This window comes from Trichechus manatus, unplaced genomic scaffold (genome assembly GCF_000243295.1).
Source record: "Trichechus manatus latirostris isolate Lorelei unplaced genomic scaffold, TriManLat1.0 scaffold00076, whole genome shotgun sequence".
Classification (NCBI taxonomy): domain Eukaryota; kingdom Metazoa; phylum Chordata; class Mammalia; order Sirenia; family Trichechidae; genus Trichechus; species Trichechus manatus.
The window spans coordinates 9,659,898-9,674,556 of record NW_004444012.1 but is presented as its reverse complement, the minus strand read 5'-3'; the positions used below and the strand labels follow the sequence as shown (position 1 = coordinate 9,674,556).

The 14,659-nt window shown below is 42.2% G+C and overlaps 2 protein-coding genes across 3 annotated transcripts in view; one reads left to right on the top strand and one right to left on the bottom strand.

The window, feature by feature from the left end:
• The first annotated feature begins 307 nt into the window (after positions 1–307).
• Positions 308–9,205, top strand: NDUFAF1 (NADH:ubiquinone oxidoreductase complex assembly factor 1). The gene is made up of 5 exons (XM_004380648.2): positions 308–376; positions 954–1,606; positions 5,267–5,452; positions 6,552–6,626; positions 8,929–9,205. The coding sequence occupies exons 2-5, from the start codon at positions 1,028–1,030 to the stop codon at positions 9,076–9,078; spliced, it is 990 nt and encodes a 329-aa protein (XP_004380705.1). The 5' UTR covers positions 308–376; positions 954–1,027; the 3' UTR covers positions 9,079–9,205.
• Positions 9,206–9,217: 12 nt separating this feature from the next.
• Positions 9,218–14,659, bottom strand: part of NUSAP1 (nucleolar and spindle associated protein 1) — a 45,230-nt gene continuing 39,788 nt past the window's right edge. Inside the window, exons 9-11 of one of the 2 annotated variants that reach the window (XM_023735140.1) lie at positions 13,778–13,894; positions 11,648–11,756; positions 9,218–10,340 (exon numbers count right to left, since the gene is read on the bottom strand). In XM_023735140.1, coding sequence (XP_023590908.1) covers positions 10,247–10,340; positions 11,648–11,756; positions 13,778–13,894 — 320 coding nt within the window. In that variant the 3' untranslated portion in view covers positions 9,218–10,246. The remainder of the gene's footprint in view (positions 10,341–11,647; positions 11,757–13,777; positions 13,895–14,659) is intronic. The other variant, XM_023735139.1, reaches the window with a different exon arrangement.

Sequence of the window (14,659 nt, the reverse complement as noted above, 5' to 3'; positions counted from 1 at the left end):
TGGATCCGATCCGAACCATGCAGCGATGGAGTTTGCAGCCAGAAGGCAGGATGCAGAAAGGAGATAAGCTCCACTGAATTCTCTCCTATTTTCTAACCTAGGACAGTAAAGATCAGGAGGGGTGGAAGCCGGGCCTTTTGGAGAGCTGATGGCCCAAAAGCCTCAGTTCTCTCGGCTCGATACCCTTGCTACCTTGCCTGGGTCTCCTCACCGGGCCGGAACTTTAGTGTCCAAACCGCTGGTTTAGTGCCGGACGTAAAAAGTCGAAGAACCTGGTCGGGAAAAGTGGAGAACCCGATCGAGAAGAGCGGGGACCCGGGAGGAAGCTACTGCCAGCCGCCGTCCGTAGAGGCGAGCTTACCCACGTCTGTGCCTGGTACGTCCGGGACTTGGGACAGCGACCCTGCCCTGGCAGTTGAGGGTTGAGGGCGCCGCCCCGCTGCGGCGAACGTTCAGCCTCCCGCGGCCGGACGGCGGGGTCGGGGCCGCTCCCGCGGTCAGGATCGGGAGCTCAACGCCGGGGCTGCACTTGTTTTTTGCCACTTGTTAGCTGTGCGACCTCGGGCAGTTTAATCTTGGAAGCTTTGTTTCCTCGTCTCTACCATTGGATTGGGGCCCTGGTGGCGCAGTGGTTAAGCGTTTGGCTGCTAACCAAAAGGTCGGCCGTTGAATCCACCAGCTGCTCCTGGGAAACTTTATGGGGCGGTTCTACTGTGTCCTACAGGGTAGCAATGAGTCGGAATAGACTCGAGAGCAACGGGTTTGGGTTTTGTTTTTTTTTTTTGTACCATTCACAATGCGTAATACATAATGTTTGCTCATAGTAGGTACGGGGTAAATATTTATAGACTTGGAAGATAAGTCCATGAATTTCACAGTACATGACCTGCGTTGAGTTTGAAGTTGTGTGCCTTCATTGCTACGCTGGTAACTCAGTGTCTCTTCTGTTGTAGGTGGCGTTCGGCTGTTCACTGACACTTCTTTCCCTGGTGGCCCAGGAGAATTTTACATTTTGGCTTTTTTTGTTATGGCTTTGGTTCACAAGTTGCTGAATGGCGTCTATATTCTCAGAAAATGTCAGATGCCAAGTGCTGCGTCCTGCCTGTTCGTGGGTCCTCACTTTGCAGACTACTGTTCCAGTAGCCTTCAGAAACCTATGGTTGCCCCTGGCAAAGCGGGCTCCCCTCAGAGGAAGACTGAAAGGGATTTGCAAGGACATCCCCAGAGAGAAGTTGATTTGGACATAATTTCTCCCGAGGAGAAGCCTGAAGTTAGCTTTGATAAAGCAATTCAAGATGAAATAAAGGACCGTTTTAGGCGTTTGAAGGAGGATTTTGTGAATCACTGGATAGGGCCTGAAGGCCGCCCTCTGCATGAGGTCTTGCTGGAACAAGCAAAGGTTGTCTGGCAGTTTCGTGGAAAAGAAGATCTGGATAAGTGGATAGTGACTTCTGATAAGACGATCGGAGGCAGAAGTGAAGTATTCCTGAAAATGGGCAAGAATAACCAAAGTGCACTGTTGTATGGAAATCTGAGCTCTGAGGCCCCTCAGGATGGGGAGAGTGGCCGCAGCGGGTACTGTGCAATGATATCCAGGGTCCCAAGGGTAGGTGAGGCCCAGCAGCCACAGTCTTCTAGTGAACAAGGGTGAACTTAACTGTAGCCTGAACTATAGCAGACAGCTTTTGTTCCTGTGAGAACAGCTGGCCAGTTCGGTGTGTGTGTATCTCATCTATGTGTTGGCATAAATGACTGCCGGGCACAAGTGTACAATGAAATCACAAGGAGGAAGCGGTTCCTCAGGAGGGGCTACTTGTTTCTGGGCATCTCTTTGGGCCAGGGTGGAACGTTCTTAGGTTTGAAGACCCCTGAGAAGTTAGCCGTTGGAGAGTTGGGCTGGGGAGATTTGCATCTCCTCTGACATAGACCACAGCCCCTGTAAGGGCCAGCATTTCTTTAGGGTGGATGTAGGTCAGCCTGTTGCATTCTTTTAATGTAAACTTTTTGTTCTAGAATAGTTTTCCATGTACTGAAAAGTCGCAGAGGTGGTACAGAGAGCTCCCGTGTACCCCGCAGCCGGTTTCCCCTGTTGGTATCTTCCTTCACTGCAGTATGTCTCTCACAGCTAAGAAGGCAGCATTGATACACCACTGTTAACGGAATTCGGACTTGATTCGAATGTCACTAGTTTCTCCATTGATATCCTTTTCTTTCTGGGATCCCATCCAGGATACCACATTACATTTACTTGTCGTGTCTCCTTAGTCTCCACTGATCTGTGACAGTTTCTCAGTCTTGTTTTTCATGAGGATTTGAGAATTGCTGGTCAAGTATTTGATAGAATGACTCTCAATTCGGGTTTTTCTGATGTTTTTTTTCTCCTGATTAGACTAGTATCTTAGTTATCTAGGGCTCCTATAACAGAAATACCACAAGTGGATGGCTTTAACCACCAGGAATTCATTGTCTCACAGTTTAAGAGGCTAGAAGTCCGAATTCAGAGCATGGGCTTTCGGGGAAGATTTTGTCTCTCTGTGGGCTCTGGAGGAGGGTCCTTGTCTCGTCAGCTCCTGCCTCCTGGTTCCGTGATCTTTATGTGTCTTAGCATCTGTCTTAGCCCATCTCTGTTCTGGTTGCTTGCTTTATCTCTTTTATATCTCGGCGATTGACTCGAGGTAACACCCAACAGTAATCCTGCCTCATTCACGTAACAAAGACACCCCATTCCCAAATGGCATTTTAACCACAAGCATAGAGGTTAGGATTTACAACACATATTTTTTGGGGCCACGATTCAATCCTTAACAACTGGAGTTATGGGTTTCGGGGAAGAATAGCAGAGTTGAAGTACCCTTCTCATCACATCATATCAGGGGTACATGCTATCAACATGACCTGTCACTGATGTTGTTGACCTTGATCACCTGGCCAAGGTAGGTTTCTCCACTGTAAAGTTACTTTCTTTTCCTCCTTTCCATACTCTGTTCTTTAGAAGCAAGTCAAAAGTGCAGCCCACATTTAGGGCGAAAGGAGGGGATTAAGTATCTCCTGGCTGGGGAGGATCTACATAAGATATTTGAAATAAAGATTTGTTTCTTCTCCCACATTTATTTATTCATTCAATCATTTAGTATAGACCTATACTTTGGGTTATTATCTAATATTATTTATTTTGTTGCTCAAATTATTCCAGCTTTGGCCATTGAGAACTCTTGCAGGTTAGTGCCTGTTGTCTTTTTGACATGTTCCCATCCTTTTGTTTTTGGGGCATTTTTGGCACTACAGTATGCTCAGGCTCATCTTTTATTTTCCCTGTCCCAGCCCTGGAATCAGCAATTTCCTGAAGGAAGCTTCCTTTATTTTGGAGAATGGTATTAGAAACCAAGATCTGGGCACTGGGTGTGCTTGTTGTTACTGGGGTGTCACTACTTCTACGCTGTCTCAGTGGACAAAGCTAGGAAATATATGTATACATACTAACACATGTACACACACATCTATAATTATATCTGCATCTGTCCATCTATAGTAAAGTAGACATGAGTTCATACTGATACTTCCAATTCTAATCCAGTACCACATGGTTCACTGTAGCCTCCCCCGTTGCTTATCTGTAATTTCCCTCTCCAAGAAGTGAGAAACCTGTCTTCTGCCATCCACTATCCATTTATTTATTTATTTTGTTACTGTGTTTTTGGTGAAAGCATACAAAGCAAATTAGGTTCCCATTGAACAATTTCTATACTTATTATTAAGTGACATTGGTTACATTTTTTACAATGTGTCAGCATCCTCATTATTTCCATTCTGGTTGTTCTATTTCCATTAATCTAGCTTCCCTGCCCCCCACCCTTACCTTCTCATCTTTGCTTTAGGGTAAATACTGACTCTTTGGTCTTATATAGATGATTATTTAAAGGAACACAGTACTCAAAGGTGATTTTCTAATTTTATGAACAATCTGTTATTTGGCAGAATGGTGTCCTCTCGGAGTGGGTTAAGTTCCATGTTTAAAGGGTATCTCAGGGCGATAGTCTTGGGGGATCCTTTTCCATTTATTTATTAATTTAAACTCAGTATACATGTAAAGCAATTTCAGAATTTTTAACCTGTAGTGCCATGAGAAACAACTTTATCAACTGGAGTTCAGTGTTTATATACATCTTTTGTTTTCAGCCTTACAGTTTCTAGTCAAAACACCATTTTCCAAAGTTACTTAGGTCAGTTCCTTTTTTTTCCCGAGCAGTGTATGACTGCGAGAATTTGCTGACCAGTTGTTTCAGGGCTGTCCCACATAGGCTCCCATGCTTCGCCTGGCCACAGCCCCTGGATGTTTGGTTGCACTGTGTGCTTAAGGAGAAAGGCAGATGTCGAGAGTAGTTTTAGGCTCCCTCTCTCCACGTAATAATGAAAAAGAAAAGGATGTGCTCTTTTAAAGGCAGCAAACAAGGCATACAAAATGATTCTTTCAGGCCCTGAAAATCCACAGAATGGTAGATACCCCTCTGGACTAATGAAAATATTAGATAACATTGATTAAGTGTACTCTGCAGATCCTTGTACTAGGCACAAAATACATTATCCTACTTATTCCTCACGATAATCCTGTGTGGTATGATTACCTCAGTTTTGCAGATGAGGAAACTGAGGCTCCAGGAGAGTTAGTAATTTGTCCAAAGTTACATAGCTAATAAATATTGGTTCATATATGAGCACTGGTATTTTTTTTTTTTAGGGCTGGTATTCTTGAAATCAGATTACCTCTGAGATTGCTATAAATATGGAAATTAATGCTAAATTCCACTTTTGAAGAGAGAGTAGAATTAGTTAAGAAGACAGATTTTGGACTTAAACAGCTCTGGATCACTTGTTAGCAGAGGGCTCAGTTTCTTCATCTGTAAAATGGGGACAATGATAGTACCTATCTCATAGGGCTGTTGTGAGGATTAAATGAGATTAGGCATGTAAAGTGTCTATGTAAGTATTCAATGAATGGTAGCTATTATTAAGTATCAATGTTAAAACTTGAGTGTTGTCTTTTATAGTTTTGTGTCTTGAACATTACCTTAGAAACATATATAAGTATGCCAGTAATTTGTGTTAAAATAAGAGTCACCAGATTTATCTGCTTTATGGTGGTAGGAAGCCCCCCAAAAAAGCAGAAAAATGAGCAATGGATCCTTTTGATGATGCTGACTTAGTGACAACTCACATTTTGCTAATAGTGGAGAATAAGGTCAAATTAACTTTCCTTTCTATACCTCAGGGCACATTTGAGAGGAAGAAGTCCTATGATTGGTCTCAGTTCAACACTCTGTATCTCCGTGTCCGTGGGGATGGTCGACCTTGGATGGTGAATATCAGGGAGGACACGGATATAATCCAGAGGAAGAACCAGATGTACAGTTACTTCATGTTCACCCGTGGGGGGCCCTATTGGCAGGAGGTCAAGGTAACAGCACAAGTCTTTACTGTTGATGAAAACAAGGTCTTTTGAGATCATAGTTACATTGTCATTTTCTTTTTCTTACTAATCCTTTCCGGAAGGTGTGGGGAGAAGGAAGAGGACTAGAGGAGAGATTCCCATAAATGACTTTTTCTTTCATTAATATAAATGTCAGCTTATTAACTAGTAACTATTTTGATGAGGATAGCAACCAGCTCCATGCTGAGTCATGGGTCCGAGTAGATTTTTTTGTTTCTGTCATGTCTTCTCTTCCAGACAACCCCACTAGCTTAGTAGAAAGGCTCCCTTAAAGGGAATAAACACATCACAGTTTACAGTCATCAAAACTTTTATTTATTTCTTGGTACTGTAATGGAGTCTTGTTTTCTAAATGAGAAGATGGAGCTTTGAGAAGAAGGTAAGCAGTGTTAACCTGAAGGAAAACAAGACAAAGTTCAGGGAGTGGAGGCAAGATCGGGTGCCAGTCTACCTCCTGAAGGGTTCAGTCGCTAAACTTGAAAGAAAGTCCCCCATTTTGCTCATGCCATACAGAGGACAGTCTTTTGATGTTAAGGGCAATTAGTTTGGGACCTTAATTACATCTGCAGTAGGCAAAAATGATAGGTAAAAATGGTATTTCAATGGTGTTAATTTGCATTTCCTTAATTATGTGTGACACTGAGCATTTGTTAATGCTTATTACCTGTTTTAGTTCCTTTTCTGGCATTTGCTCACTTTTCTGTTGTGTTGTTTTATCTTTTCTTAGTTACTTATAAAATGTTTTGTCCCTAAGTGTTATGAATATTGTTTTCCTAGTTTATCCTTTGTCTTTTGCCATCAGGAAGTTATAATTTACACTGTAGTATGGCCTTTTCCTTTGGGACTTTTGGCTACAAAAGCCTTCATATGTTTCCTTTTAGCACTTACATTATTTCATTTTTGTACGTTTGTATTTTTGATCTGAATAGCTAGCCACTTGTTATAACTGCATATATTAAATAACTTTAGATTAAATTTAAGCTACTATTCTTTTATCATTCCAACTCCATAGAAATGCTTCAGTTGCTTATGTTTCAGCTATGAAGCAAGTGGTTTCTTCTTTCAGATTCCTTTCTCCAAGTTTTTCTTCTCTAATCAAGGAAGAGTCCGAGATGCCCAGTACCAGCTCCTGCTTGATAAGGTAACATTTTCTTGTACTTTTCACTCAGTGAAACAGAACTCCTATGAGGACGAGTTCAGTTTTGAAGGCTGGCAAGGGGAAGATGAAAACCCCAAATTGGGGCTCACAATAGAGAATTGGGCTGGCTTTTGTCCTTAGTTCCTGGGAGGTGACCTCTAATCCTGTGTAATAAAGAATTGGGCTGGCCTTTGTCCCTGATTCATAGGAGGGAATCTCTGTTGTTGTTGGTAGGTGCCGTAGGGTTGGTTCTGACTCATAGCGACCAAATGTACAACAGAACGAAACATTGCCCTGTCCTGCGCCATTCCTGTGTTCTTTGCTGTTTGAGCTCATTGTTGAAACCACTGTATCAATCCGTCTTGTTGAGGTCTTCCTCTTTTTCGCTGATCCTCTGCCTTACCAAGCACGATGTCCTTCTCCAGGGACTGGTCCCTCCCGATAACGTCCAAAATATGTGAGACGAAGTCTCGCCATCCTCGCTTCTAAGGAGCATTCTGGCTGTACTTCTTCCAAGACAAATTTGTTTGTTCTTCTGGCAGTCCATGGTATATTCAATATTCTTTACTAACACCATAACTGAAAGCCATCACTTCTTCTTCAGCCTTCCTTTTCATTATCCAGCTTTCGCATGCCTGTGAGGCGATTGAAAATACCATGGCTTGGATCAGGCGCACCTTAGTCCTCAAAGTGACATCTTTGCTTTTGAACACTTTAAAGAGGTCTTTTGCAGCAGATTTGCCCAATGCAATATGTTGTTTGATTTCATAACTGCTGCTTCCATGGGCGTTGATTGTGGATCCAAGTAAAATGAAATCCTTGGCAACTTCAGTCTTTTCTGTTTGTCGTGATGTTGCTTATTGGTCCAGTTGTGAGGATCTTTGTTTCCTTTATGTTGAGATGTAATCCACACTGAAGGCTGTGGTCTTTGATCTTCATCAGTAAATGTTTCGAGTCCTCTTCACTTTCAGCAACAAGGTGGTGTCATCTGTGTATCGCAGGTTGTTAATGAGTCTTCCTTCAATCCTGATGCCACGTTCTCCATATAGTCTAGTTTCTCAGATTATTTGCTCAGCATACAGATTGAATAAGTATGGTGAAAGGATACATCACCTTTTCTGATTTTAAACCACTCAGTATCCCCTTGTTCTGTTCAAATGACTGCCTTTTGGTCTATGTACAGTTAATTTCTAAATCCTTGGAATTTCCCAAGTGGTTAGAGTGACTTTGTTATTCATGGTGGGCCACATCTACTAGTTTGTTAGTGAGGTGATTCATGGTGTGCCCTTTGGTAGTTTAAACTCAGTTGAGATAGCTCAGAATGGGAACTGGCCATATCAGAAAGATAAACCAAGTGTTTAGAGGTTTGAACTTTGAGCCATGTGATACCAACCCAGCCTCCAAGGAAGGCAGAAATTGAGCTCAATCACCTGGCTCATGTTTCAGTCATGCCTACCTAATGAAGCCTCAATAAAAACTCTGGCATCAGGGCTTGAGTGAGCCCCTCTGATTGGCAATATTCTGTGCATTGTCACACACCAGCATGTTGGGAAGGTGACACATCCTGACTCCATGAGGAAAGGATAATGGAAGCTTCGTGTTTGGGACCCTCCCAGACCTTGCTCTGTGGGTCTCTCTCTTTGGCTGGTTCTGATCTATATCCTTTTCTATAATAAAACTATAATCATAAGTATAGCGCTTGCAGTGAGTTCTGTGAGTTGTTCTGGTGAATTACCGAACCTGAGGAGGTAGTGGGAACCCCTGAATTTGTAGCCAGCTGCTCAGAGGTGTTAATGGCCTGGGCCTCCCAAGCTTATGGCTGGTGTCTGAAGTCTTGGGCAGACTTGGCAGTATGGAGGACTATGCCCTGAACCTGTGAAGTTTTGACCTGACTCCGGGTAGTTGGTGTTGAAGTCATTTGCTTTGGCCAACCCTGTTACACCCACACAGATGTTGACTCACTTAGATCTGTCCTGTGAGCCAAACCCCCATCCTGGAGGAATTCCAGTATGGTCATCTTTTGAGCAGAGAACAGTGTTAGAGTTCAGGAGAGCTTCAGGAAACCTCCATTAGACATCCATGTTGTCATCACTGACCTTACACGTCACTCAGGAGGAGTGTCACTGGAATGTGGAAGGAAAGCAGCCTCGTACTTCCTGTTGTAATTTGCTACAGCATATGAGAGCTAGCTGCTAAGGGCTGATAGTGTCAAAACCCACTACAGTAATCACTTCATGGAATTTTAAAACTTCAGGAATAACATCAATATATGAGATTTTAATAAACTTCTCTATTTTAAATTTAGATCTCTTCTATAGGATTTACCCTGGCTGATAAAGTTGATGGTCCTTTCTTCCTGGAAATAGACTTTATTGGAGTGTTTGCTGATCCAGCCCACACAGAAGAATTTGCCTATGAAAATTCTCCAGATCTTAACCCAAAACTCTTTAAATAAAGATCATCTGGCAGTTTTGTGTTACTAAACTAAGGGTAGTAGCATCCACAGTGACAGATGAAATAAAGTATTCTTTAATAGTATCCAACCCATGGCTGGTATGAGTTCTCTAAGACAAGGCTAAAGGCAGTTGCTCAGAGGGCCCACACAGGGAACACGGCATGAAACCAGGCTCTGATCTGTGCCTCAGCTCAGAGAATGTAAGTACTGATTCAGAGGGACTGTGTCAATACTGGTTTTGATTAGAATGTGTTTGACAGTTACTCAGAGGTGTTTTGATTGATCTGACCTCTGCCTCTTGATAGGGAAATCTGATTTTATCAGTAAGTATCAATAAGTGCAGTAAGCATACTACAATCTGACAGGTGCTGTGGGACTGGAAAGGAAGGACATGTTCACTTCTTTCTGGGGTGGTGAGAGTGGAGGTCACGAGAAGATTCATCAAGGGTAAATGTACACTCTTGTTCATCTTAGCTGATCAGCTGCACTTGGAAGGCTATTATGTTTACAAAGAAGGAATCTACCATAATGAGAAAAACTTTTATTTGTGAAAATCTTAAGCAGTACAAAACTCAAAAATTCCACTTAGGTGCAACCAAGATGGTTATGATGCTAAGCAACTCTAGTTTCTTCCATAAATTGAATAAGATGCTAGTTTGACAGAACATAGTAATCCGTAAAGCAGCAATCCTAAAATTCCCATATGGCCCTGTAGCTTTTATTTTTAAATAAGAAAGGCTAGAATGAATTATAGAGTTTTGTTTTTAAGGATATAATGAGTGACAGATGGCAGTTACATGAAACGATCTGAACAAAGGTGCCTATAAGCTTAAACAAAACCATTTTTCGCTTAGGTAAACTATTGATGCCATAACCAAACCATATGGCCCACAGTTTCATTAAGATTACTGGATTCTCTATTCTAGATGATGAAGATGTGACCTTTCTGTCCCAGCTTCCCCTATTCTCAACCTGTTATTTTCAGCTTTCGAATGTTAAAATCTTTTCAGAGATGCAGTAGGTGAAGAGGCCGTAGACACTACACATACTATGAACAAAGAGTAGAAAAAGGTCTTTTGATGAGAGTGAGGACAGCATAAAAATATTTACAGAAGCAAAGAAAAAAAGGGTTAGAATAACAGAATATTTACAGAATATTAAGAAATTATTAACTTGCTGCTCTAACAAGGCCTCTTCGAGCTCCCAAAACCTTTGCTTTCTTCTCCTTCCGTTCTTGCTCGCGCTTCTTCCGTTGCTCTTCCCTAAGAGGCACAGGTCACAGGTTAGGCTCTGGTGAAGCACCACAACAGACACTTCAGCACAATGGCTGTTGGGCTGATGAGTGACACCCAGCACACTTGTGGAGAACAGACTCTTACAGGACACTCTGCTCTACCATAGTGGTCCTGGAAGACGGGGCCACACCTACACGTCATTGTTGTGTTAAAGGACTAGAAATTGGTATTTTCCTTTTTGTGTTAATTCAGCATTCTAAAATCAAGCATGGAATTGGAAGCAGAGGGCACCTTGGTAATTGAATCCAACCCCTGTACTTTTCTGTTTTTAGATGAGACGTCTCTACCTCTAGAAGTCAAAGGTCAATCTCAAAAATCACAGTAGTCTCGTGAAAATTCTGGAACTGGAACCAGGGTCTACTGACTCAAGCTACTATGTTTCGTTTTTCTAGAGGAGTCTAAGCAAAAAAAAAAAAAAAAAGCCCAGGATAATGTTATTTTAATAAGAAATACAGTTGTAAAGCTGTCTTGATGGCAGCTGGACATATGTAAGACTCAAATGACAGGTAACCTCATATCAGAAAGGGTCCAGTCAGGCAATCTGGACTCAACCAGGACCCGCTCTGACTTTAACCTGGTTTTCATGCCTATGGAAGCCTCTAAGGACCATCCTGGCATCTTCCCTAGTGTAGGGCCTTGCTTGATGCATTACAGTAAGCCTGGTTTTCTTGGGCTCGAGGAATTTACATCTACCTGGTGGTATCGCTGTGTGGTGCAAATGGTTAAGCACTCAGCTGCTAATTGAAAGGTTGGTGGTTCAAGCCCACCCAGAGGTGCCTCAGAAGAAAGGCCTAACAATCTGATTTCTGAAAAATCAGCCATTGAAAACCCTATGGGGCACAGTTCTACTCTGACACACATGGGGTCACCATGAATCAGAATAGAATCAACGGCAACTGGTGTTTTTTTTTTTTTTTCCTTTGGGTACCTAGGTACCCTGGGCACTTGAGCACTGGTGTTTGGAAGGCTATCCAAGTGCATTTCGTCGGCCGATAGGTCACGAAGAGCAACACTCTGAATCCGGATCTTCTTCTGAATTACCCGTGAAGCTTTGCAAACAACACAGAGGCTCGGGCCCTGTTCCAAACCTGCTGAATCAGAATCCATTGTCATGTGGCCTAGGTACTTGGAATTTTAGAAAGTCCTATAGGTGACTCCACTTCTAACCTCTTGTTAAGCATCACTGTTACTGAGACTATCTCTCAGAGGTTCTGCTTTTATATATAGCTGTTCATAATTAAAAGCATTGGACAGATAGACAATGATGTACTCACCTGGTCTGCAGATGAGGTTGTTTGTAAGTTTTCTTACGGAAGCTCACTCTGCTTACATATTCATTCAGAGGATTATTTTCTTTAGATTGCCCCCAAGGTTTCAACTTCCCTAGTTTAGGACAGAGGCAAAGAGATTGAAGAAGATTCTTGTATTTAGGTTCCAACTTTATGTTCTTCATCTGTGGCTGTCTGCTTGCTAGTAACATTTACAGACATTTGCTGTGTATTCTGCTATTTATTTCAATTTCACATTCCACAGAAACAAATTGCATTTTCCCTCTAAAAAACATAAATGTGTTCTATTTTTAAATCCTTGGAAAGTCACAGAAAAAAAAATGTTAATACAACATCCGATTACACAGCACATTACTAAAGGACGCCATCGCAACCAGGTGGTTGATCCTGAGAGTGCAAAGATACGTTTAATGTTAAAGTAGTACTTCATCCGTGTCGTTTGCGGTTACTGTTAACCTACTGAAATGCATGAGATGGAATAAAAGTAGGAATATTTTGTTGGTTTTAGAACTGAGACCAAATTTCCAGGTATTGTTTTTTTTTTATTTGTATATAGTTTATGATATATGTTTCCAAGGACCAATGATTTCTATTTGTAGTATATCCCATTTTATCATCATATTATTTAATCCTTTCACTAACCTCTGAAATTATTACTATTTATTTTCTTTTCCATAAAATGGGAGGAAGTAGGTCTAGGACATAAAAACAGAAAGAAGCACTGATGAGGCTTCTTCATTCAGGTTTTCTAACATCAGCAGAAGTGAGTGGTGGTCAGAGTCATTCACCTGACATCAGGTACGCAGTACGTGCCAGGTGCTGTTGTGGTAGAGACAGATAATAACATAAGGCCAGGTGGTGCTAAGGGCTGTGAAGAGGTGTAAAACAGGGTAAGGAGATAAAAATCCATGATGGGAGGCAGGGGGAGGAGGGAAAGCCTCTGAACTGATGACAGTCGAGTGGATGCCCCAATAAAAGAGGGAGGTAAGCTATGCAGAGGTCTGCGGGAGGAGTACTTCAGATAGAGCAAAAGGAATAGTGAGTTCAAAGACCCCGAGGTGGGCATGAGCACGGTGTGTTGGGTGAAACAGCACTGTGGGTGGAACATAGTCAAGGAAGGAAGGCAATGCAATGAGGTTGGGGGAAGAGAGACGGGAAATCTTTGGGGGTTCTGAGCAAGGCAGTGATATGCCCTGATTTGTTTTTAAAATGTTGTAATGGGAACAGAGGCTATTCTAGAAGGCCAGGTAAGGGATGATGGTGACCTGGACCAAAGAGGTTCGCAGTAGAGGGGTGAAACGTCAGATTAAGGATCTGTTTCGAAGGTGGAGCTGAAAGGACTAGCTGATGGACTGGCTGTGTGTCTGAGAGAGTGTCAGGAGGAAAGGATGACTCCTAGGTTTTGTCCTGAACAGCTAGGTGGATAGGGGTGCCATTGCTACAGATGGGAAAGGCTTGGTGAGAAACAGTGGGAGGCAGGCCGGGAAGTAGAGTTCTCTTTTAAGCATGGCTTAGCTGACTCTTACCCTCTAAATGACTCAGATTTACGTTTCATTAACATTAGCAATTTAAAGAAGAAACACTTTTACATTAGTGTAATTCTTTTAGGAAGTTTCTTGTTTTAAACTTCTTCCAGAAACACTAGAAGATAGATTACCTTAGGTTCTGGTATTTTAAATGGATATATGGTCACTTTAACATATGCCCAAGATTGACAACTGGCTGATAAACGTGCCAGGTTGTTGGACTGGCGGTTCCCAACCTGGGAACCTTTGAAAGCTGTAGAGAAAGCTTTCATTTACTGAAAAGAAGTTGTACAGGTAATTTTCAAGTTTCTTGATTTTGGTTTAAATCTTATTAATTTTTTGTGGTAATACTGGTTAGAAGTTAAGACTTGATTAATAAAAATGGAAGTGAATTAATTCTTTAATATTTGGTTGCATAACAGACAGTCTTGTCAATCCTGGCTCTCTCTGTATGGAAGCAGGGACAGGGATTCTAGGTCATCAAGCGTGGCTCGCACTGAGTCACTGGAATTTTTTCACATCCTGAAGTCCAGAATGGTTTACTCTTAAGTCTTTTGCATGCCCTGTACCTCAGAACACCCCCACATACCTTTGTGTGGCTCATAGGTGAGGGGACGAGACAAACTTGCTTTGAGGTCAAACACTGGTTTCTTATTGGAGCTGGGAGTCTGCACGGCCTCTGCTGTCAACTTCAAGGGGGTAATCACTTAAAACAAACAAACAAACCAAGTGCTTCATTAGGAGAAAAGACCTGCTACAGATGTTGTTGTTGTTAGATGCCGTCCAGTCGATTCTGACTCATAGCAACCTTATAGCACAGAGTAGAACTGCCCCATAGGGTTTCTGAGGAGCAGCTGGTGGATTCAAACTGCTGACCTTTTGGTTTGCAGCCTGAGCTCTTAACCACTGCGCCACCAGGGTTCCCTGCTACAGATAGTTCTTATCAGAGTGTCACTTCTCAGTCTGTATAAACAGTCTGAAACAGATGTAGGGTAAACAAGGAGTGAGAAAAGGGGAGAAAACAATAACTGAGGAAAGCGAACCCCTGTTAGAAGCTCCCCAAATAGTCTGGATGTTATGACATTTCCTAGGATCAGCTGGGAGTTTAGAATCCTGTTGAAAGAAATAACTGGGTAATTTTTCAGGTGAGTTTCCTTATATTAGACATCCATTTTCACTTTATATTCTTAATAGTAATATTTTTATAAACACAAATCTAAAGCTTTCAAGAAACCTCATCACAGTATGGAGAGGAAAACATTCATGGCTCTGCATCTGGGGTCTTAAAAGCCTGTGAGCAGCCATCTAAGATACTCCACTGGTCTCACCCCTTGGGGAGCAAGGGAGAATGAAGAAAACACGTTACAAGGAAAAGATTAGTCCGAAGGACTAATAATGGACCACAACTACCATGGCCTCCACCAGACTGAGTCCAGTACAGCTAGATGGTGCCTGGCTACCACCACTGACT